This window comes from Python bivittatus, unplaced genomic scaffold (genome assembly GCF_059951505.1).
Source record: "Python bivittatus isolate LINGU-HERP-01145 unplaced genomic scaffold, Pbiv_v1 ctg000980_np1212, whole genome shotgun sequence".
Classification (NCBI taxonomy): Eukaryota; Metazoa; Chordata; class Lepidosauria; order Squamata; family Pythonidae; genus Python; species Python bivittatus.
The window spans coordinates 2,085,938-2,111,444 of NW_028277125.1; the positions used below are offsets into that span (position 1 = coordinate 2,085,938).

At 49.2% G+C, this 25,507-nt stretch overlaps 1 protein-coding gene across 12 annotated transcripts in view; it reads right to left on the bottom strand.

Moving 5' to 3' along the window:
* Window positions 1-214: 214 nt before the first annotated feature.
* LPP (LIM domain containing preferred translocation partner in lipoma) overlaps window positions 215-25,507 on the bottom strand; it is a 229,236-nt gene continuing 203,943 nt past the window's right edge. For all 12 annotated transcript variants that reach the window (XM_088132298.1, XM_088132292.1, XM_088132293.1 and 9 more), the window contains 3 exons: window positions 13,522-13,700; window positions 12,280-12,400; window positions 215-9,604 (listed from right to left, as the gene is read on the bottom strand). In XM_088132298.1, coding sequence (XP_087988424.1) covers window positions 9,476-9,604; window positions 12,280-12,400; window positions 13,522-13,700 — 429 coding nt within the window. In that variant the 3' untranslated portion in view covers window positions 215-9,475. The remainder of the gene's footprint in view (window positions 9,605-12,279; window positions 12,401-13,521; window positions 13,701-25,507) is intronic.

Sequence of the window (25,507 nt, forward strand, 5' to 3'; positions counted from 1 at the left end):
TACAGCTTGCTAAAATCTGAAACATTTGATGTATTGGAGCTCTACAATCCTAAATATCATAGAGCGTTTAAAAAAATCTATAACAGAATGACGAATGGAATATTGAACTGGAAGTTCATCTTAAAACTAAGAATGAACAACAAAATGAGATCCACCACTATCCATTAACCCTAACATCTACTTTCTCAAGTTGGCCAGATGTCTGCATGGGAAGTTCTCAAGCAGGGCATGGACCGTTAATGGCTATGAAAAAGTTTTCCTGCCTCATCAGACTGAGTCGGATGCCTCAGCCCAGAATTTCTGCATTTCTAAGAATGATGAAAGTGATAAACAAGACTCAAAACCAATCAGGTCTTCTCTGAAATTGCTAGCAGTGGCCAGTTGAGGTAGAAGTTCAGTCTTGCATTGCAAATAGGCCCAGAATTATGGGCTAAAGCAGTGTTTCTCAACCTTGGCCACTTGAAGTTGGGGGACTTCAACTCCCAGAATTCCCCAGCCAGCATGCTGGCTGGGGAATTCTGGGAGTTGAAGTCCACCCATCTTCAAGCGGCCAAAGTTGAGGAACACTGGGCTAAAGGTTGGGAAGTAACAAGGAACAGGTGAAATGCCTGGATTGGACAGCTTAAGTTGACTTAAGTATATTGCAACGTTAAAATCAAACAACTTCACAGGCTATATTCTCAGAGTAATGCAAATAAAGGGTATTATATTGCAATACAAACCTGATGACCTGTTCAGGTACATAAATGGAAGTTACAGGGAAGATGGTCAAGAAGTTATGTTCCACAGCCACAGAAACTAGCAGCAGTAATAAAGGGCGGTAAGTTGCAGCTACTAGATTTTACTGAAACACGGGGGGAAAAAGTCTCCTGATGGTAGGATCTGTCCAACGGTGGAATCATCATCCTGCAGAGGTTGTGGATTCAGCATCTCTGGAGGCATTTAAGAAGAGGCTGGAGAACCACCTCTTGAGGATGGTTTAACTGCTTTTCCTGCACGTTGCAGAGGGTTGGACCAGATCAGTGTTTCTCAACCCGGGCCACTTTAAGATGGGTGGACTTCAATTCCCAGAATTCCCCAGCCAGCCAGGCTGGCTGGGGAATTCTGGGAGTTGAAGTCCACCCATCTTAAAGTGGCCCAGGTTGAGAAACACTGATGGTCCTCCAACTCCACAGTTCTCTGATTCTATGAAATGTTCAAACCCCAGAGAGGTAAGAAGAGTGAAGTGGACCTTTCCCTCAAACCAGAACTAACAATTGCACATCATCCCCAAAACAGCGGCCGAAGAAACCCCCCTTCTCCTTTCCCAGCAATGCAATGGTATCCTCGAAAGACTCCGCTACAAAGAGAGAGATTCAGGCCAGATTTACAACACGCGGCGTCCAGGAAACCTGGAAACAGGCGATGCCGCTGAGCGGGGCGGGCGAGAAGCTTGCTGCGCTGCGCTGCCCTGCGGGGATTTTCCATCGAAAGAGCAAAAACGCAGACTTCCCTGCAGGAATAGCATCAAGGTTGCGCCCAGCTGCGGCCGCAAACGCAGGGCCACATTTGCATGGGCATGACAAGACGTTCGGTTTGCGGAATGCTCCACATGAAAGCATTTTTCGCATGCCTCGGGTTTATGAGAAGATGCCGGCGGAGATTAAGCATAAAAATAAAGTAGATGAAAGGGTGAGTCTCAGCGGTGCCGTTCCCAGCAGCAAAGTTCGCCCCTCTCCTTCTGCTCCAAGCCGAACCGGGTAAATCGTGCAGACCTCTGGCGCAGGGTTGCCCAAGAGTTGCTGCAGATCCTGATGACTCGTGCCACCAGGCTGCTGCAGCCCCCGAACGCTTCAGCCCCTTCCTCCTGCCCTGCCCTTGACTCGCCCCAGACCCCGAAGGAGCAGGACCTCCCGTCTCCAGGAAGCCCACACAGCACGTGCCTGGCCGCCAGCAGCTCAGGAAGCCGTTCCATCAGCTATCCCCGTTGCTAGCCACTCTCCGGGTCAGGGTGACCCAGGATGTTCGAGCCTGTCCCAGCACCGTATTTCTTCACTTTATTTATTATCCCTGCAGAATGCGGTCAGGTTCCTCTCTCTGCATTTAAGGAAGGAAGGGCAGAAGAGGGACAGACGTATGCCAAGAGTAGCTTTGCGTGCCTTGCTTCGCCCTACGCCAAATTTGGGCATAGAGTTAAGAGGGAGAACACTTTATGCTAAATCCAGGGAGCTTTCTCTTATTCCAGACGAGCTCAGGGCAGAAACTGGGCCGAGTATAAAATTCTAAATTGAGACGCTTCCGAAACTAAGCTGGAGGGCGGGGGGGAGAAAAGAGGAAGAACCAACTTGGTATTTTCTCTCTCAGCTTTTTGAACATGCAGCAGAAGTACACGCTTACCAGACTGAACGGAGAAAAGAAGAAAAAAAGCAGAGTTTCAGTTATATGCCAATTGGCAGTTCCAACCTGTAATGCCAGAGAACGTCTCTCATCACTGCTTGGGCACAGGCGTGCAAGTTGAAGAGAAAGAGTGGTGTATCTCTGTGTGTGTGTGTGTGCATGTGTAATCTTTTAATACAGAGACTAATCACTACAATTTTGGGGATTCACAGGTACAACTAAGGATTTAAATCAGTGCATGCTTGCATCTATACTTGTATGAATAGGTAAAGTCATCACGCGCATCTCTCTACTGTATATCGCTAAAGGCATTTTTCTTAAGCACCGAATATTTAATCCCTTGCGTTCAAAATACCTAACTCTGTGAACTCTACCTTTATGGGGTCAAAGTACATGATTTATGCCCAAGGAAAGACGTATCTAAAAATAAGGGGGAAGTTTTGTGCTTTGCAAAATACAATGGTTAGAGGCTGGGTTTTTTTGCCTTGAGCACAAGAGTTTAGAAGAAGAGAGAAAAGGGGAAGAAGTTAGACCCTCGGGGCTTCTCTGGATTCAGGACTGAGTTGATGGGTTATGCATAAGAGTCCAAATTGATCCTGTAGGCAGTGTTTCTCAACCTTGGCCACTTGAAGAGGGATGGACTTCAACTCCCAGAATTCCCCAGCCAGCCATGCTGGCTGGGGAATTCTGGGAGTTGAAGTCCACCCCTCTTCAAGTGGCCAAGGTTGAGAAACACTGCTGTACGAGAAGTGAGTCAGGAGCATCAATAAATGTGCATGTGAGAACCTGTCTTGGCCCTGCTGACATTTTGCTATTTCACACGGGTGTTGTGTGCGTTATTTTTTAAATCTACTCCGGTTATGCCCCAAGACGGTTGGCTTGGCCCAAAGAGCGTAACGCCGAAGTTACAACCCAGCGTTGGAATTCAGGGTTCCCTGAAACGATGGAATCCAAGCCCCGCCAAGGACAGGAATTGGGATGAAAAGATCCTAGGCCCACCTGGCAAGCCTTGCCCTTAGAAAACTAGCATTGCAAGGCTCTATTCCAACCACCTTCATTGTTCGTTTTCAGCATGCAAGTCCTTTATCTGTGGAAGGGCCCCCCTCATCTTAATTCCATTGTGGCAATGGAATCCCTGCAGAGTGATTTCGGCCACCGTAGAGCATCTACAATGATTTCACTCGTCCTCAATTAAAAAACTAAATTCAATCCATCTAGAGCAGTGTTTTTCCAGCTTGGCCACTTTAAGATGGGTGGACCTCAACTCCCAGAATTCCCCAGCCAGCATAGCTGGCTGGGGAATTCTGGGAATTGAAGTCCACCCATCTTAAAGTGGCCAAGCTGGAAAAACACTGCTCTAGATTACGCTGTTCTAAAATGCTTAAATATGAAGCTTTCCCATGGTATCTGGTTTTTTAATCTGTCTTCATGATCCTTACTAATCTGGTTTCCATGTTTATTTTTCTGCAAAACTGCTTCCCATTCCTGGACCATCTGAGCGGAAGCCCCGACCTTGTCTTTTCCACGTCCTCCTCTCGATCATTCATCTGCCTCCCCTAATCCCCAAGGATGGTCCCATGAAGCGACAGCCAGAGATCCAAGGGAATCGATGCTTAAATGACTGATCCTCCTCCTCTTCCTCTCGCTTGCCCTCCCTTTAAGGTAGCCGTTCCAACAATCTTAACCTCGATCGATGCTGCGTTGGCGCAAGGAGCCAACCCCGTTGGGCTCAACAGGACTCGCTGCTGTGCAAGCTTTGGGTTGCTCGTTTGGAAAAGCAAAAGAAAACGAAACGCCCCACAATTTATATTGAAAACCCAGAAAAAAATGGCTTATGAGAACGTAAGCCTGGTCTTGCTAGTCCAGTTCGAGGGCTTAACTAACTAGCCTCAAATTCTGCTTTTCACAAAAGTGGTAGATGTTCCTGAGCAGCTCATTAGCCCCTTTCTCTGGCCCCTTTCATTTAGAAAGCACACTGCCACTGTCCCTGGAGGCTCCATTCATGGGCCTGTCTATCATGCGCCCATTTTACAGATCGGTAAGTTATCCCTGGACCACAGTGCCGAATTCTGCATCTATCACGCCGGTGACTGAGAGGGAAAATCTGTAGGGTTATGATTGCACTATAATAGATTTCCTCAAAATTGGTTGGCCCGGCAAAAGAAGAGATGCACAGATGACCTTGGACGCTGAATCTTGAAGGTGGGGACTCCAAGCCTTTTCCATCTGGACTCTGGGATTTTTCTGCATGGTGGAGAAGTGGTCTTAACCGCCTTAAGGCCTCCAAAGGGGTGGATTTCAGCCTTCGCCGTTTCTGGCTGGGCTGTCTCCTGGCTAGCGGTTATGGGTTGACAGTCCAACGATGGACGCTGAAGCCGCAGCAGTGGCAGATGATCTCTTAGGTTCCCTCCAACCCTTCCCTTCTGTGTTTCTATGATCAGGAATAATTTCCTATCAGTGCCAGCTGTTCTTCTCGGCCACAGCCCCTGCCCTCCGGACTGAGGTTCCCCCCAGAGATCCAGACGGCTCCTACCTATTGAGGACCTGGCTATTCTCCCACGATTTGGGGCAGGATGACAGCTGTGCCCCTCGGATTATTTTTTTCATTATGATTATTTATATTTCTTTTTCTGGATTGGCCTCTCTTTTCTATGGCGATTTTTCTTATTGTTTAAAATTGCAAGCTGCCCAGAGCCATTAGGAATTGGCCGTCCTCTAAAGGTGTACCAATGAATTAAAAAAATAAAAATAAAGAAGAGAGAGAGAAGACTCTCCTTTGCTGGAGGTGTTTAAGCAGAGGCTGGACAGCCATCCCTTGGGGATGCTGCCGCAGGGGGCTAGACTAGATGATCTCTTCAGATCCCTTCCAATCTTCCTCTTTGGGGACTATGATGAATATTTCTTGAAAACACTCAGCTGGGAAAATCTGTGCAAAACTCCGAGCGGAATGAATTCAGCTGGTGTTGCAGTTCTTGCAGAAACTCCGGGGTACCCTCCTCCGTATTCAGCTGGCATTGTCACTATTGCTCAATATACAGAAAATGAAAATTGGAGATGTGAAAGTTTAGAAGCATAACGAAAGTGGCGCATTTTCCATTAGAAGCTGATGATTACCTAACAGGGAAATCTTAATGTAGAAAATTACAGGAATAAAAAGAATGCCTCGTTTTTAAACGTAAGAGCCAATCCATCAATGTTGGTGGAGTAAACCCTCATTCATGGCCCATCTTAGTGTATCGTGCCCAAGATCTCTTTGGCAAAAGGGACCTTTTGGCAATAGATTAAATCAGTGTTTCTCAAACTTGGCGACTTGAAGATGGGTGGACTTCAACTCCCAGAATTCCCCAGCCAGCCTTGCTGGCTGGGGAATTCTGGGAGTTGAAGTCCACCCATCTTCAAGTTGCCAAACTTGAGAAACACTGGAGTAAATAAAGGTTTACAATAAATATACTGCACTACTGTAACTAAAATTTGGGAAGGTAATATCCAATCACATTCCACTTAACACATGACAGTTTCAACAGGATTGGAACTCACGCCCCCCAATAGATAGCAACGACAGAGAGTAGAAACGTAGGATTTGGAGGCTCACGTGCCCTCATTCTCACCAGGCTACCTTGTCCCATGCCGCTGAAGTCTGACACTCTTCCAGATCCCTGCCCTAAGAGAAGTAGCTTCTCAGGAGAGGTCTCCACCGAGCCTTCTCCCTGATATGCTAGCTGTATAAATTCAGGGAGCACAGCCTGCTTGCCGATGGCAGATAACTTGGCAGAGGAGGAAAAGAGCAAAAGCCTGTGAAATTTCTCATCCGTGGAGAAAAGGTGCCCGCCACAGCCACGGATGCCCATCCCGCACGGAGGGCGCTGCGCGTGGCAGCCGCGACGGAGGTGCACCGAAGAGCCGTTTCGGCCGCCTGGGTGAAGGGAGACTTTGGGTGCGACAAAGCAGCTTTGCAGCAAGGTATCTCAAAACAGGGCAACTCTGATCCAACCTCCCTTGGCACGATGCTGACTTTAGCAAAAGCAGAAGTGTGAAATTGGCAGCAATCATTGTTTCTCTCTTTTTGCTAAGCTGTTCTTCAGCCCCATCAGGGGCGGGGGGGGCAGCCTTTTGTGGCACCAGAGTTCCCCAGGGTGGCTGGGCCCAGGCGTGGCACCCTCCTTTTGCATTTTTTAAAGCGGGTTGGGTGCTGGCAGGGGCAAACAGGATCCCTTAAGCCTTGACGACGTTCAAAGCACCATTCGACCCTTAACACTCCAGAGCATCCACCCCACTGGGCTCTCTCCCCACTCCTCTTTGCATGGCGACCCTCGAGATGACACTCTGGTTTGGCCGGAAATGGAAGGTGCCTTAGCACATCCGAAGGGGCACGTTTGCACCGAGAAAGGCGTGGAAATTCTGTCTGCCAAGGGCAGGGCAGGGCCGTGCTCTGGAAAATCTCTCCTTCCAGGAATCTCTTTTCATCTCTGGGAATGAGGAGGCCCAGCACCAAACTCGGAAGCAGATCCCAGAACAGGCAGGGCTCCAGCGCTCTGGCTGCACGCAGAAGGGGGAGCAAGGGCTGGGACTCCAGGTTCCCTGTGGCACAGCCTGGAAAGCTCGGGGTGGGGGGAAGGTGTGCGCGTGCGTCTGGCAATGGCTAAACGCACAGCCACAAAACCTCAGTCAAAAGTGGTGACTTTCTCACCACTTATGGACTTTTTGCTGAAAATGAAAAAAAAAAGAACTTGTGATTGATGAGTTGGATGATTAGAAAGGGTAGAATATGGAAAGAAGGAAATTATGTTGTCACCTTAGAGCAGTGTTGCTCAACCTTGGGAACTTTAAGATGTTGTGGACTTCAACTCCCAGAATTCCCCAGCCAGCATGCTGGCTGGGGAATTCTGGGAGTTGAAGTCCACAACATCTTAAAGTTCCCAAGGTTGAGCAACACTGCCTTAGAGAGAGCGGATAAAATATAAATGCAGTTATAACTGCTGTAAAGAAGACCGGAAGCCGCTTCTTTCTATCTTTTTTCTTTTTCTTTCCTTCGTTGTCTTTTTCCTTTGCTTTTCTATTTACTGATCACTTTTCTGGTACTCTCCTTTCATTTTTCTTTCAATTCGTATAGTTTTTACCATGTAAAAAACTTCTTTAATAAAATGCATTTTTTTTAAAAAAAAGCGGTGACGTTTTCTTATTGCCTCACCCTTCCAGCGTTGCCCTAATGTACCAGAGGGGAAGGGCATTAAGGATTTCTGCCCAGCGATGCTGCGGGGATGGGCTTCTGTGCCCCTCACAAACTCCCCTCTCTTATGAAAGAGCAGAGTTTGATTTCTAAGATGCATCTGAGTGCAGAAACCTCAAGAAAAGGGATCAAGTTACATTGCCTAAGCTCCAAGCTTGTTTTCTTACAAGCAGATGTGTAGGCAGATGTTTGTGTGTGCACATCCAAAACGTCAAGATGGGGGCTGCCCGTGGCGGTGCACAGAAAGTCACAACGCAGGTGAAAAGGTAGCAGGACTTCGATGGCACGGCTCGGCCACCATCTTGACTTTTTTGACCCTCCACCCAACAGTCCTGCGGACCAGCTTATCAGCAAGAGTCAATTAGATCTTTTTAAAAATGTGTCTCTCAACCTCCCATTGCAAAATCGTGAGATTTCAGGTCTAAACAGCCGCCGAGAAATGATCAGTGCAATTTTGGCTGTTGCATTCTATATTTTAAGTAAGAGGGTTTAAGGCTCGGACTAGGATTAGGGAGATCCAGATGCAGGTTTGCTCTCATGGGGATAAAGTGGAGGGGGATCTCCAGGCGGGCTGCTTGGATGAAAGACAGGATATAAAATCTAAAATCTAATAGAAAACTATGACAATGTTGTGGAAGCTTTCTTCTGTGGTGTACGGCTGCGTTCATACAACGTGCTCCTCTGATTACTAAATTAATCCCTTTCTGGGTTTGCACAATACAATGAACTACGACCATAAAAGCTGGGTTCACACCTCACACTAATCCCCAAAGACTCCAACCACGGTTAAGAGTCACCCAGCAGAGCGCAATGCGGCTTTTCGCTGACCCGATCCATGAGTTGTGGGAATGCAAGCAATGTGCTTTGTGCCAACCCAGCCATTTGGTTTGTCTTGGGAGCAAAACCCAGAAATAAATTAATACGGGAGCAGGATTAAGCACGTGGTGCCTTTCGTTCAGCTCCTTCCAGTAAAGGGAAGAGCCAGATTGTGTAAATTATTCCATCTCTAAAACCAGAACATTTATTCTGGTAACCACGTCTCCGCCCTTAGGAAGATTATTTTGAGCCTGGGGTGAGCGAGACGGGCGCCTCCCATTCCCATCGTTTCCCCACCCCTTTGTCCTCGCTGGGAGTCCTCGCTCGCTTCCCTTCCCCTTTCAGGCACTTGTAAAATATCAGGGCAGGTTACCATAAGGGAGTGCTGGGTTGGATATAAAGTGAATTTTGATATATATTTATGTGCAAAACACGCTCAGGACTTGGCGGCCTGGGAAAGATAAAAGCCTCACGCAATCTGTGGCTGGGGTTCCACGGCTGGGTAATAAAAGGCATTTGGCAGGAAAAATGGATTTCTGGCGGAAGATATGATGAAGCGGAAAGGGGAGAGAGGCCAGGGAGAAACCTTGGTGTTTTCTCTAGACCGGCTGAAAAAGGACGCCCGGAGGGGAGTCAGAAAAGCCATGATGGCAGAGCAATCAAAGCAATGCACGTAGAAAGGGGCAGGGTTTCAAATGTGCAGCCGTGACCCCCGTCTTTTGACTCCCCCCACCCGGACACCCCTGGACTGAAGTTATCTTAGCTTTGGGAAGATATCTGCACTGCAAAAGCTAACCAGATGTGCAGTAAATGTGACGTGACATCTCTCCGAGAATCCTGGGAATGGTCGTTCCAGGGGGTGCCGAGAAGCCCCGATGGAAGCGTCTTCGTGCCCCACCCAGAAATACCTTTCCCAGACAGCCGTGGGTGCAGAGTGAGTGCGCAATCGGTTTGGGTCAGTAGTGTGGCTGGGAGGGCAAAGCGACGTGCAGGACAGCCCCTGGGAGCAGCCCTCGGACCTCGGGTGACCAGCGCCGTGCTCCCTCCTCGCCCCGCTCAGAGGTCTGTGCTGGCCTTGGCGGTCAGCGCCTGGATCCGGGCCGAGTTGCAGCTCTTGCACAGGATGTGGCCGTCCAGCGGGTAGCAGCCTTGATTGTCACCTTCGGACAGGAGCCCACCGCAGTCCTGCACGGGAGAGACGGAGGGGAAGACGGCTTTACGGAACGGGAAAGACCAGGTTGCGAAGGCCCTTCTGCTTTTCCGCCAAAGCCAGCTGTGTTTGCAAGGACAGCTGTCCAGATGTTCGGGGCTGAAACCCCTGCACTTCCTGGCCCTTGGCCATGCTGGGAACCATCCTTCAGATTAAGTTGCTCAGCCAGGCTCCCCTTCCACCGACCCTCAGCAGATCCTTCCAGAGGCAAGGGCAAGGGAGTGCATGGACCAAAGGCCTCTGGAAGCCAACGGGGGCGGGGGGGGGGAGTCTTGAAGACCCCTCCACACCCACTTCTCTGTCTCACTTCTGGATTGGCCAAGGATCTGCCCGTGCTCTTAATGCTGGCTTGTTGGAGAGGCAAATCAGAGTTTGCCTGGTGGATTTGAAACTGGAGCAAAGGTGGACCTTCTTTTGCTCTTGCTTCACCAGAACTCCCAGCTCTGGGTGCAAGCCATCCCTAACACAGGCAGCTTTCCCGGAGAACCAGGTTGCAACCCTTTGGTCAGTTTCTAGTGAATTTCACAACCCCACTTAAAAAAAAAAAAGTTTGATTTCCCCTCCTTATAGAAGGTCTGGGCATCGAACTCTTCCCTGGTCCTACCATCCAGCATCTGGGCTCAGAGGTGGCAGGACCGCCTCACAGCCCATTCACATGCACAGATCTCTCGATATGCAATTACAATCATGGTTAAAATAACTGCCCAGCCATCCTCCCAGCATCCCTCCCAGCAGAGGCTTTTTAAGACCCCAACTTGCCCCAGGCCCAGCTCTGGGCACTGCCCTTTGGGGAGGATTCCCAGAACCTGGAGCTGGTCCTGAGAAGGGCAAGGAGGGCGATCAGGGGGCTACAGAGCTTGAAGAGTCGAAGATGCCACGCGGGTCTGAAGTGGCATCCAAAAGCCTAAGTAAAGAAGGTAATAACGTATTTTTAGCCTGAAGAAGTCAGTTGAGGAGGGATACAAGGATGCTTCAAATTTCTGAATGCATGTCTCACAGAAGAAGGTCAAGAGCTGTCCTCTCCCTCTCACAGCTCAGGGCATGGAATAATGGGTTTCAGTTACAGGAAAGTAGATTCTGAGCCAATGCTGGGAAAAACTTGCCAAGAAGAGTTGGACAGCATAAGGAGTAAGAAACGGGACAATGCAAGAAGAGCTGGACAGTGGACCCAATGGCCAGAGAGGCGCTGGACTCCTTGTCACTGCACAGGCGTCCCTCAGGGATGCCTGAACAGGGGCTCCGGCCTTGAGCAGGGGGACAGACTAGATGGCCCCAGTGTTGCCTTCCAACTAATGAATTCTATGATTCTTCATAGAAATAAAAGCAGGGTGGGCTGCTCCCATAATATTTGGTTTCTTCCCTTCCCTTCCCTTCCCTTCCCTTCCCTTCCCTTCCCTTCCCTTCCCTTCTCCAATCTTTCCTTCTTTCCTTCTTTCATTCTCTGATCCCTCCCTCCCTCCCTCCCTCCCTCCCTCCCTCCCTCCCTCCCTCCCTTCCTTCCTTCCTTCCTTCCTTCCTTCCTTCCTTCCTTCCTTCCTTCCTTCCTTCCTTCCTTCCTTCCTTCCTTCCTTCTCCAATCTCTCCCTCCCTTCTCAACATCTACTGAAATACACACGGAGAGTACGGATGGCAATTAATTCCCTTTTTCCTTTGAGTAAAATGGATGCAGTGTGATTCTGGAGACTCTCCCGTTGGTGAGAGAAGTAAAAACTGCTGCTCACTCAGCCTCAGACTGCCCGGTGAGACACTGGGGTCTGTGTGTGCACGGAAAAGGAGTCCAAAGTGTGGTGCACGGAGAAGCAAATATTTTCCTCGGCGCGCACTCAGCAGCCCCTCGGCTGACGGGGACTGCCGCGATCTGCAAAACAGCCAAGAGGCTGAACCTGAAAACATGCCTGAGTTGACCTGATTCAAAGACAACCCAGACTGGGTTTGGGTGGCAGTGCCAGGAAAGGTGATGCAAGAACTTCATGGGCAAACGACAGCTCCGACTCTGACTGGGCTTGCCTGTGGTATTGCTTCCGCCCCAGGCCTCGGGCGAAACGTGCCCCGCAAGCCTCGGGTTTTGCTTTCAGGCCACGTGTTTTATTTCTCTTGCCTGTCATTTATCAGGTTGTTAGATTTTTTAACAATTTTTATTGGCAGATTAGATAGATAGACGGATAGATGATAGATAGCTGGATAGACAGATAGGTAGGTAGGTAGGTAGGTAGGTAGGTAGGTAGGTAGATAGATAGATAGATAGATAGATAGATAGATAGATAGATAGATAGATAGATAGATAGATAGATAGATAGATACATGGATGGATGGATGGATGGATGGATGGATGGATGGATGGATGGATGGATGGATGGATGATAGATGGATAGATGATAGATGGATAGATGATAGATAGACAGATGATAGAGCAGTGTTTCTCAACCTGGGCAACTTGAAGATGGGTGGACTTCAACTCCCAGAATTCCCCAGCCAGCCATGGAAATTTCAAATTTCATATAAATATTTATAAGCGACAGCAGGATTTTGCCCGGCTTTGGTCTGTGGTCAGCTGTCCTGGGAAGACGGTGGAAGGGAGGTCGGCCTACTAAAAGTAGGGAAGCAAAGAAAGAGAGGGAGAGGATTCTTCCCGGAGGCGGAAGGCACGAACCTCACACCGGTAGCAGTGGACGTGGAAGTCGCGGTCCAAGGCCACGATCCGGACAGTTTCCTCCTGACCCTGGGCAGGCATGATGGGCTCCTTGCAGACGGAGCATCGTGGAGCAAATTTCCTGGGCGGAAAAAAGGTGACCGTGAATACTTGGGTATCCGAAAGAGGAAGAAAGCTCCCGAGAAGCATACATTCATAGCTTGATTAGATCAGATCAGATTAGATTAGATTAGAACTCCAGAGGGCTAAAAAAGTTGGCAGGTATGAACATACAATCAAAGCTCCACCCTTTTTACATGCGCCATGTGCATATTAACAAGGGGTGAGGTTTATCATAGTCATGCCCGCCACGTTGACTTTTTTGACCCCTCTCAAGCTCTCCACCATCTCCTGCCTCTCTCCACCCAACCTGGTTTACCAAGTCGGGTCAAGACCTCGCGGCTGCATTTACACCACCTGCTAACCTTGGTTAGCACTGACCTGGGTTCAGTTCTTTGGGGCTTGGTGTATTGGACATACATAACCTGTTGGGAAAGTGTATGGTCGAGGGTATTGCGCAAACCCAGAAAATGGGTTAACTCAGTCTGCTGGGTGAATGCAGCCGTTGGCTGGGTTAGTTCAACATGCTAGATGAGGCTAATGTGGAGTTGTTAATTCAGTCGATTGTGGAAATGGTAGAGGGGTATGGAGGTGACCTTGAAGAAGGAGCACATCTGCTTAGCCCGAAAAGACAGGAAGGGGTGAGGAAGAAACTCAAGATTGCCCCGCCTTGAGCCTCTTGGGTATTAGACGGAGGGAGAGAAAATCCCTGTTAGGCTTTCAAGATTCTGTTACTATACCCTATACCAGGGTTTCTCAACCTTGGCAACTTGAAGATGGGTGGACTTCACCTCCCAGAATTCCCCAGCCAGCAAAGCCACCCATCTTCAAGTCGCCAAGGTTGAGAAACCCTGCCCTATACCAGGAAAGCAGAGTTTCAGACATCTTCATACCCCTCTTCCGAAATTTAGCACTGCCTTAGCATTTGGGGTATGCCAAGCCACCAATAAATTAAGCCATATTAGAATGTCTATATTTTATGAATACAGGCCTTGTGTTCTGTTCACCTGGGTTCAGCATTTTGTGTGAACCCGGCCCACGCTGATTTTTCTTTCACGTACAACCACCCCACCCCTTGGGGGGGGGGTTCTCCATTTCCCTTTCCCCTTTCCCCAGCCCTCCAGGAAAAGTCTTGCATCCCACCTGTGGAAATCCTCAATGCAGTGAATGTTCCCCCCGGCGTCCACGGTGAACGGGATGCCATCCAGGCTGCGGTTGCAAATCACACAGGTGAAGCAGTGGGGGTGGTAAGCTTTGCCGGTGGCCCGCAGGATGCGCTCCATGATGGGCTTGGCACACACGCTGCATTGTTCCAGGGTATTCTGTAGCAAGGAAAGAGAAATGGGAACTGGTCAGCAACATGCAGCCACCCGGCCGTCGCCTGGCCAAATTCTAGCACCGTCTATGTTCTGGAGCATTTTGAGAAGGCTTTGCATCCACACACCCGTTTGTCACAGGCCATTTCTGTGCTTTTATACTACCCCTTCTCTTGTATTTCTATCCTGCCAGAATTCACACGGTCCATTTGAACCCTCAATGGCAGGAAACTCGTCTCCTCAGGCCAACGTTTCTCACTCTGCTGAAGAAACCAGGTTTCCTGGATGCGCAAGGCCAGTTGTGGACGGCAGGACCTGGAACCAGGCTGCTCGCGGCCCTGAACAGAGAGTGGAAGGCGGTTTATCGCCTCCCAGAACGCTGCTGGACAAGGTTGCCGAAGCAAAGTCCAGCTCTGAAAAAAGCTGAGCACCCAGACTCACTTTCTGCATAACCGCGTCGGCTACTTAGTCACATTCAGACAACAAACTTAATGGAATCCATTTTCTAGGTTCTTACCATACGATGAACTATAAATGGTCCATATGATCTTGGCAACAATATGGAATTGCTTTGCTACTGCTTTCTTCTCGGCTGACTGCTCAATTCCTGGCCTAATGTACACCATTGGGGTTACCTGGTGGTCCCCCATCCTCCTATTTACTGAGCCTCCCCTGGCTTTGCTTTTCTGCCGTCAGTCAGGGTCAGATCGAAGCTGCCTCCTGCTGTGGACTGTTTTTAAAGAGCCTTTTCAATGGAGGGAAACGAGTTGATGAACAGGCACCTCCACGAACCTCTATATACAAGCAGAGTATACCTCCAAATACAAGGTAGTGGAAAATGAGGACATTCCTCTCAAGCCGGGCTCAAATGGCCTGGGAGGGCACTTGGATCTTTTGAATCGGCTGAGCCCCCCGGCAAAGGTCAGGGCGGGATCCTGCCAGTGTGCCATCACTGATGCCCGCTCAACTGCCCTCTCGTAACCCAAATGGGGCTCAACAGCCACTTTCCTTCTGTTCTGCAAACTTCCCCTGCTGGCGGAAATGGGTGGCGGAACCAGCTTGCAGGGTCATAACGAAAGCGTTTCCAGAAACCAATAATTAGCTGGTCCCAAACTGGGGGCACTCTTTGTGGGCCAGGAGGAAAAAAATCGGATTCCGAGGGCCCCTTTTCCAACTAACCAATATTATCCCAAGGCAGGAGCTTTCATGATCTGCAGATCCCTTCCTCAGATGCAGAGACTGGCCACATGGACGTAGGATTTAAATCACAGTTTGCAATTATTTTGTTCTTATATTTTGTTCCCCTGACTGTCCTTTTGGAACAAGGGCTCCTAATGGTTTTGCAAAAAGTCTGGGGCCCCTTTCCTGACTCACCCATTTTATTCCAAGGCTTTCTTAGTCGGAAAAGCTGCTCCCAGACTCCTCCTCGTTTCTTTACCACTGGAGACTAACACAGCTTTCTTCCTGCTACGGCTTGAGAGATTCTCGCGCATTCAAAACAAACAACAGACACATCTGAACTAAGAGCGGGAAGGTGCATTTGCATCTCGGATTTTCCCAGGGGCACACGCAGAGCTGAGTGTCAGCAGGCCAGAATATCACCCTTTGGCAGGCAGAAAGGATGGTGCTTTGGTGCATGTGCAGAATGCCTTCCCACCGCTAAGAAATCCCACTTACTAACCCGTGGAATTGGGACAACCCTGCAACGTGGTGTCTTCCAGCTGTGTTGGGACTGCAAATCCCAGAATCCCGAACCATGCCAAGGACTCTGGGTGGGGGAGGTCTGGCTCCGGGCAGAGCCCCCAGAGAGGAGAAACCAAGGCGCCCAGGGTCCTTCCCTGCCCACGCCTGTGTCTCCAGCACTTAAGATGTCAAATCACAGCTGGCCGCTTGGTTCCAGCTGGCGCGGCGTCCAGCCAGAACGGATTGACATCTTGGCATCCCTGGGTCCCTCTCCTGTTCATCCCAGATGAAACAAAGCAAATGCCACACCAGACAAGCTCCACCCTGGATTCTTGCAGGATAAACTGAAGGCTGCTGCCCAAAAAGAACTGGCTGCGAAGATAATCCATCCTGTCTCCTGCAAGTTGTGGTGGTGGTTGTTATTACCGATTCCTATGGCCACCCATCTCACCAATGCAACTCTAGCAGCTAACAAAAATTAAATTATAATATAAATACAATGTACAAGTAGTCCTCATTTAGTGACTGCCTCGTACAGCGACTGTTCACAGTTGTGACGGTGATGAAAAAGTAACTTTGTGACCCATCCTTGCATTTATGACCTTCGCGGGTCTGTAAAGGAAAGGAAAGCTGAAGTCAGATCGTAAGCACAGTTGCGGTTTCACTTAGAGACCGCCTGTCAGGTTCAGCCCAAAGAACTCCACGAGACAATGCAAATTCAGTTCCGTTGCGTTTATTAGCTTCCATCTCAAGACAGAAATCTCTCCAGACTGAACCCACGTTCCCAAGCCAGCCAGCCACCACCACACCGTGAGTTCCTTAGGGAGGTGCCAGCCTCATCTTCTTGAACTTCCCACGCTCCTGTTGGGGGCTAAGAACACGCTTATCTCCCCGAGCCTGGCCTTCATAAGTCCATTCCATCACATCACTTCACTTAACAACCGAGTGGCCCGTCTCAATTGTGGGGTCGTTAAGCGAGGACTACCTGTATGTTAAAAAAATATTTAAAAATACCATACCCAACTAACTAACAGAAGGTGTCTCCTGAAAACACCATTTAGCACGTAGGTTCTTGACCCCCATGCTAGGAAAACAGCAGGTCTTCAAGGCCAGAGTTATCTGGGCACTGCTTAGCATCCCCCCTGGTACCCCCACTCCACTCCTCCATCTGAGATGCTCTTCCTGCTCCCCTTTCTCCCTGCATTGCCAACATTTTACTGATTGATTGATTTAAAGCAGCATTTCTTAAAGTGTGGTCTGAAGACCCCTGGGATCCCCCAAGACCCTCTCACGGGTCCACAAAATCAAACTTATTTGCCAGATATTGAAGGCATTTGTAAAAATTTAAAACAATATCACTCTTCTCCTTCTTATTTTTTTTATTTGTTAAAAAATATAGGCTTTTTCATGAAAAATATTTTATTTATGTTAATATCTAATGGGTTTACCATTGTTATTTTTATAAGATTCAATAAATAAATATTCTATGAGTGCACCAATTTTAATTTTTAATAAGGTAAATATCGATAAGTATAACTCACACAAATAAAAGCTCTTTTGGGGTCCTCCATCACTTTTAAAAGTGGGAAGAGGTCCTGACAGCAAAAATTTTATGAAACGCTGATTTAAGGAATGCCCGACTCCCGAACAGCGCCGGGTGCTTTACATCCCCCCCCCAAAAACGCTAGAACAACATAAGAATAAAAGGAAAAAGATGTCTATCCAGAAAAAGAAGAACCGTATCAACGAAACAAAATCTTACAGGGAGACAGAAATTCTGCTTACAAACTCCTTGGTGCAAGATTTGGAATTCTCTGCTTGTGTTCACCTTATTTTGAGGATAAGCAGGAAGGTTTTCTCTTTTCTTTTTATTCAGCTGCTGTTCCTTACCTCCCCAGGAAGTCTCAACTAATAAAGTTTGCTGTGGTCGAATAAATTGGTGGAGTTGTTTGGAAGGATGACTCAAACACACAGATGGGGAAGCGCGAGAAGACGGCTGCGTTTGCAAATGACTTTAAAACCATCTCTAGGCACCTGATGACTCACTGTTTTTGCATGCTCACATATTAACATTTGGTGACCCGAGGAAAGAAGCATCTGTAGAGAAAGCCAGATTCACAGAGCAGAATGACATTTCTTGGAGATGTCCCAGCAGGCACCATTTAGAACATCATTTTCCTCCTGATGTTTCAGGCAGCCTGAAACCCCCCCTCTCCCCCCCTGCAGCCAACCATGAACATCTAAGAAAACTGCACCGGTTTGCAGGCAGATGGAAATGCTCACTCAAATCATTCTGATTAAGGGAAGTCATCCGACAACTTTGCTGAAAATACTAGGGCCTCTAACACTCGAGAAGAATTACACAGATAAGGAAAGTGAAAGGACGAATGTCCTGCATGCTTGCACACAGAGGTGCCCCAACACAAACCCGAGAGCTGATGGGCAAGATCAATTTCCCATTTTGCCTTCTTGGACAGATGGACCTCATATCCCATGTCACTGGAACATTTCCTGAATGCTGATCTCTCATGTGGCCACGAAATCTAACCACATGGTTACCAGGGCTATCATATACATTGATTTGCAGCTGTTTGCTTCATGTTCCTTGTGCCGAGCACGTGGATGAAGGTATGAATGGGCATATATGAAAAATGGAGTCCTTGAGGTTCCTCAAAGCAAGCCATAAAGGTAGGAGGTTGTACTCTGGAAGCTTTCTGATTCTGAAGCAGGGAGAAAAACTTCAAAGTGAAGACTTCTAAGAAGACACTATGAAAGAAGAGGTGGTCCCCACATGAGCTGGAGATGGCTGCGGCCATCAGGTGGACGAGGGGCAGGACACATGAGAAGAGGACCCATCTGGGGTTGGCCAAGTCTTGTTCAGAGTTATAAAAGGGGAAGGGGACTGTAGTCCTTGGGAACCACCGCCACAGACTGAGGTTCTGTACATGGTGGGTGTCCCACTTTGATTTTTCGAGAACTGAATCCTGGCCTGGTCAGCTGGACTTCTGAGTTAGAGCCATAGGCAGGGATGTGCAGACGTGTGACGAAGTGAGTGCTTTGGTTCAAAAATTAAAGCAATAAAAATTGTACATCTGCACTCCTTCTGCATGAAGAAAAGAACAACAAGCAACACAGGAGGACCTTCTTTGAAACCCTCCATGTGACACCAAGAGAATCAACAAGGCTACACTCCTTTATCCGGTTCCTTCTCTGTTCCTTCACCGATGGACTTGACCAAGCCTGGCTTTGTCCTAAGAAAAGTTCTGAAATCCAGAATGAAATAGACCCACAACTCCATTTTATTACCAAAACACACACACACACACACACACACAATCCCAAAACCTGGATTTCACCACCCAGTCTTGGATCTAATTTTGAAAAGGAAGACCAGGAACACCTTGGTAGTTACCTAAGGTGGTGGAGCCCTAGGGAAGCTTCAACAGCAATGCTCTTTCTACCCCTCTTTCAAAGAAGTGTTTACAACCTCCACCATACAGCTAGTCAGCAACGATCAGCCAGGGTGGGCGTGGGTCTAAGAAAAGGTGGGGCCTTTTTAATCCAAACCTTTGGCCAGCAACTTGGAGTGATCAAAACTGAGTCTTCAGTCGAAACATTGTACCTTCAACCAGCGATGTCCAAGTGGCTGTACTAGAGAGCAGTGTCATTGTCCACGTTCTGCTTTCTTGGGAGAGACAGTATCTCTCAAGGGGGTTGGCTCCTGGAAAACATGGATCCCCAGATCCCAAACCTCTCTACCTTCCAACAGACTGGATCCCACCAAGTGATCCTGTGGAGACGGGCAAAGTCCCAATCCACTTCTCTGGACTTTTGCCGGCTCCCCACCTTCTCCCTCAACTCTGACATCCCTGGTTTGAATCAGAGGTGAAAAGATGAGCATGAGAGGTTCAGGCCACGGGGGCCACGCTCTCGGTCCACCTGAACCAACAGACCATGAACGATACGTGAAGTTCTTCCTTCTTCCTCCCCGCCGCTGCTTTTGAGATTAGAAGCAGTTACTGCAAAATGGGATGCTTCTTAAGAAGCCGACGAGACCCACTTTATCACGGGGCCGAGCCCGCAATCTGTTCCTGCCTCCATTCACAACGGAGTGAAAATAGCAGGATTCAAAGGAGGCAAGCGCGTTGGCTCGGCATTGTACGTGCCATGCAGTCTGTATACAATTACAGGAGGCAGGGGAAGAAATGAAAAGAAACTGGTTGCATTTCACAATATTTCCTTTCAGGGCCCAATTTTTCTCCTGGGCGAAAGACTCATCAACAGTTCACGACTAGACGGGTGTTTGCCGAAGTGGCACTAAGGAGCCTTCTCTGGTTTGCGTGTCATTTTCATCCTGTATGCGCTCCTTTCAGTAAAATGACAGGCATACAATTATATTTCGCCTCTCGCCGCCCCCTCCTCCCGGGGCATCTTCTACACCAGCCTTACACAACCTGCTGCTTCAAGCTGGCGCCCTCCAGACGCACCCCAGCTCTTTCCTGGGGTTCCTGGCCGGGGTAGCTCTTGATCATGGTGGCGGGGAGGGGTAGGAACTGAAATCCAATTTTATCTAGTGGGCCCCATGTTGGGGTACCACGCTGGGGAAGGCTGGCTTATTAAAGCTCATTAAAGAACCAACTGATTGGCAGAAAACTCCAAATACTTGCAACAGCTACAAATTTAATAGGGATTACTGCTCTCCCTTATGGCTATCTTGGAACACTCTCTCAGCATTTCCTGCACGTAGCCACATAGCTTCTTCTTGCACGCGCCTCTGAGAAGCGCGAAAGGCAGGGCGACTTCCTTTCCCTTGCCTCTCTTTCCTTCATGTCCTCTGGGCAGTTGATGCAAAGTGGGCTAGAAGGAAGCTGCTGGCCTTGGTGACTGAGCAGGGAACATCACCGGCTCTTACGTGCCCCTTGCAGTTTCCAAGCCACTTTTGCATGGGTCCCTGTGCCAAACGGATCCAAAGGTGCGCCTGTCCGTTAGCAGTGTGCAGAAGCCCACAGCTTCACCAGATTAAGAAGGCCAGGCCGTGCCGCAGCAAGGAAGGCCTTCTGCTTTTCCATTTGGGAATGTAAAAATTCCCAAAGTTTAAAAGCGGGGCCCTCCCCGGGTGTCCCAACATCACTCTGAAGCCTGAGTACCATGCGGCCTTTTCTCTGAATCCGACCCCAAACACGGTGATGCATAAAGCCCCCTCATGTGGAGCTTGACTCTTGGTGAGCATTAGTGCAATTTTCTTAAGGGTTTATTCCGTTTGATGCCGCCCAACCCCAACTGTTGGCGGCAGCGTTAGCAAACTGATTTGCTCTAGCTGTCTTCCACAGCAAAGCTAGCGAGGCATCTATTTTATTCACTCTTCTTAACAAATGGATCTTGGGGGTCCCCCTTCCGAACTGCACTGGCCCAGGGTGCTTCCAACACCGCGCAGGTTGAACTGGGGGGGCTTCAGGAGCCTGGTTTACACCTGGCCCTTCCGGACCATCTTGCGGGGAAACAGCAGAGGGCTGTCGTCCGCCACTAAACGCCATCTCCCTTCTCAAACAACGGCAGCCAGATTCATTAAGCTCATTAAAAGAGCATAAAACCTTCGGAGGTGGAAGCACGGGCGGGTCTTCGCTTGGCTCTTTCATTATAATTATTAGCTGGGTGATAAAATCACCAATCGGCGGTCATAAATTACAGCCGCCAAAGCAGGAATGGCGGGATGCAAAGCCACCGACTGAACACCCACCGGGTTTCACCGGAGAATCTTTGCTGCTTTGGAGGAAAAACAGGGCTCAGCCCAAAGGGTGGGCTGATTTATGAATGCCACAGAAGTCCTTCTGGACACTCTTATCTTCTGCCTCCATTCAGCTCCGGATGGACAACCTTTTGCACTGCACAGCGAAACCAAATGGCCCCCTCCCTTCACCGAGAAAACCAGCATGTCAGGGAGAGGGCTACCCAGCTATTTCCTCCAAACGAGGATTTATCCTTGTAGCCCAGCCAAAACACTGCAGGTCAGTTCATACAATCAAGGCAGCAAGTGGGTATAATCTGGGAGTTTCCAAAGTAGCTGGACTAGAGACTGGGGCATGGCCAAAAAAGTCAAGATGGTGGCCGCAAGGATGTGATCCAAGCTCTGTGTTTATGTACTTTGCAGGCAAAGCTTTGATCACGCCTTCGTGGCTGCTGTTTTGACTTTTTTGACCATACCCCACGGACACCCCTGCTGTTGTGGGACCCCCACTCAGCAATGGAGTTTTCCTGCTTTCTCTGGGAGATCAAAATGGAGTAATCTCCCATGTATTTTCCCACTAAAACCTTTGGATAGGTATGTAGGCGGTGGATAAGCTGATTTTATAAAGGCGGAGATGATTAGCTAGCTTGCATTTCCAGTTTGAACGGGGAAGAATAAACAGTGAGGTGGGGGTGAGGGGCGGGGAGCCGAGGGGGGGATGAAATATAGAAGGTGCAAGTGCTAATTAGCCAGAGATAGTGGCCATTCACATTATAATTATCTGGTGTGACAAAGATGTTCCTGCATCGTTGATCCAAAATCTAAATTAAGTTAAAGCTGTTTTCTGAGCTGAAAAGCCTCAACTCTCCGATGATCTGGTTGCCCTTTCCTGTATTTTTTCAAGCACCTTCATGTGGTTTGTGAAACGGACCACTTAATCCTGCAAACCGCCAAAGACGTTTGGAAACGGGGTTCATGTGGCCTGCGAACCAACCCAAGCCCAGGTTAATTGAGCAAAACTGCGCCATTCACACAACACATTAGTGCGTGCTTGGCCGAGTCCATTACATCACCATTTAATCCTGGTTCACATCATGGGCTAAGAGAAGGGGTGGGCTCCCCACAAAACGCTGAACCACCAATGATCCAACTTCATTTTAGCTTAATTTAGCATGTGAAGTGAACCCAGTCCAAGGGCTTCATCAAAACCGCTTCGTTGCCCGGACTGTTTTATCCAAATGCCCTTGGAAGTCAGCAATGACAATTAAATTTCAATGGGCACTTTACTTGGGCGTGAACTGGAAAGCGCACGTGCCCTTTTCTCCCCCCTTCCAATGTTAAACAGAAAAGGAGCAACTGGACCGAGGAAGGTGAAATGGATGCTGCGCTGGTCAGCTCTTGGGTCTTCCAGACAATGACCAAGCCCATTCCCCACGGGAGGAGAACAAGGCCAGCTTCTGCACCTTCTCTTTTGGGGGGGGTGGGTAAAAAGCAGCAGTGGAGGTCCGGAGCAGGAAGAAGGCTCAGGAAACAAAGATGGGGAGAGCAGTGGTACCCCCATCCCCCCAAATTAGCATCAAGAAGGATCCTTTTGGTAATTAGGAGAAATGAAGAAACTTGGGATAAGAGAATACCCGGGCGGTGAGTTGGTCTGAGGATAAGAAAAGGAAGCAATTCTTCAAACAGAGCTTATATCTGTTTGCTTGCTAAGATTTATATTCTGCCCAGCTCCGGGGACACAGCATTATCCTCTGCAGCTGGCTTTAAAAAGGTATGAGAGCAGACATCGCACTGAGACCAAACCTATGTCTTGTCAAGGCCCACCGGCTTCCCCAGTTGTGGCACCTGGCTGCGGAAGCTGGACCGTCCGAAAGGCTGACGGAAGAGGAGTCCCGGCCTCCGCATTGGGGCACTGGAGGAAACGGCTGAAGACCCTTGGCGGGAGGGAGGAGGAGCAGGACGCTCGCTGGCAGCCCCAAGGAAGACCCTCGACGTCACTGGAGAAGACGCCGACGCTCGGAAGCATCGAAGGCGCTCAAGGAAGAGGTGGGCAGAGGACAAGGGGGCCCGGAGACCCACCACCACCGGTTACCAAGCAGGAGCTTACAACAACTCCACAAAGAGAATTCTGGGGAAATGATGTCCCCAGGTCATGAAGCCTCAGAAGTGACTGAAGACGAGATGACGGAATAGCTTAATATGGGCTGTGTTCACACAGCACGCTTTATCTAGTTATAGGGAGTTTGCACACAAATGTTTAGCACAGCATGCTAAGCGGGAAGGGAAGGGAAGGGAAGGGAAGGGAAGGGAAGGGAAGGGAAGGGAAGGGAAGGGAAGGGAAGGGAAGGGAAGGGAAGGGAAGGGAAGGGAAGGGAAGGGAAGGGAAGAAGCCAAGGCTAAAATGAACTGGTTTTAGGATCTTGTGCACATCCAGGTCTTTACCTATCCAGGTTAAAGGTGTTGCGTGAACCCGGCCATTATCTCCTGCCAGGATCAGGGGCAGGAGCAAGGTCTCAGCTGCAGCTGCGACGGAAGATGAAGCAGACTGCAGATGTGCTCCCGTCTCGCAGGAGCACCAGGTAACTCAAAAAGCTGGTGGCCCGCAAGGAATGAGAAGCATTTGCCTGCGGTGTGCTCCTCTTCCTGGCAAGGTATTCGGGAGTGGGGGGAGGGCAGGAAATCTCGTCCTTTGGGGCCGGGGCCAGATTGCAGAAAATCACCAGAAGGGCAGGAAGGAAGGCAACTGGACGGGCTCCTTCTGGACAGCAGAACTGACCCCTCGAAATGGAGCATTTATTCCAGATTCGCCCCCGGCCCTGCAGCACCTAGCGAGTGATGTCATCCTGGCTCCTTAGCAAGGGGAATGCATTCATCCGTCCCTTTGGAGCGTGAGCACACGGTTGCAATCTGTTTATCCTAATTTTGAGAATACGGTTATTTAAGGAAAAAAGAGAAGAGAGCGCAAGTGAGGAATGATGCACAATGGAAGGATGGGGGACAACTCCCCGCAGCTTCTCTAATTTCCCGAGTGCTTTCCTTGAGCACTGATACCTTGATGATCTTCCCTTTCATAAAGGTGAGGGTTACCGGGCGTTCATACGATTGCACTTTGCCTGCTTCTAAGAAAGTGCAGCGGTTTCCCTTGGCTATTCTGGGGCTCTACGCCGAGTTTATCTGGGGGAAGATAGCTCTGCATTCTTTTCCTCCCACCCCCAGGAAGAAACTGGAGAGGAGGAACTTGGATGGGGAAAAGAGCTGAGCCCTGGAAATCCCGGGGCTAGACGGGGAAGTTGACAAAGCACGTGCAAGAGGAGGCAAGAGCAAAACAGTTCTGTGCAGTTGCCAAAAAAGCCTACATGGAAGCAGGAGTGAAGCCATCAGGAGTTGGGCCTGACGGGAAGGAGATTTTACTGATTTTATTTCCGTTGGAAAACAAATCAAGTCCTAAGCTGTCCCAAACTGGCACTGGGGTGCGTTTCTAGGCGTTAAGCTGAAGGTCTGCAAAGAAAAAGCTCTCTTCACAGGCCCAGGAACCAAACAGGTTGGGAAGTCTGGTGGATTTACAACCTGGCCCATCTAGAAGGAGCAAGGCGAGAAGTCGTCCTACACCAGTGTTGTCCAAACTTGGCCACTTTAAGATGAGTGGACTTCAGCTCCCAGAATTCCCCAGCCAGCATGGCTGGCTGGGGAATTCTGGGAGTTGAAGTCCACTCATCTTAAAGTGGCCAAGTTTGGACAACACTGTCCTACACCGTTTGGATTCCAGAGAGGAAGGTTTCTTCTTCAACAACTATGAATGATCATCTGTCCAGGAGGTTTTCAACAGCCCAGGTGCCGCGCAGACTTCTTGTCCCCGGTCGCTCCATTTGTTAAACTCATACGAAAAATAAAACATCACACCTTGGCCAACCTCCCAAACTCAGCATATGGCTGAACCTCGGAGGAAAAGACCAGACTGGCAAAATGCTTCGTGGAGGGCCACTTCTCGGAGCAGTTTCTGAGCAGGGTGCCGACCGCCCAGGGCCTGTGTCCCTCCTGGTACCACCTCCCTGGCCTCGACCGGACGTCAGGCCGGATCCCCTTGCGAGAGGACCAGCCTTGGAGAGAACAAAACGTCCTTCTTTCTCCCCACGAGGCTCAATGCGCCACCCCCCCACCCCCCCCAGTCTGCAAAGCCAAATTGTCAGTTGCCTGGATGCTGAATTTACGCCAGCCATCTATTTCAGGAGACGGCACGCTTTAAACACATCTCCATAATGGATAGGGAGAAAGTGTTTAAATAACAATAAAAAGGAAGATTTAGTGGGATTAATAAAGGTGTCTTTTCAAGCTGCATGTTGCCATTAAAATAATTAACGGGAGATAAAGGAAACATGGCTGGAACAGGGACAGCCTGCTGGAATTA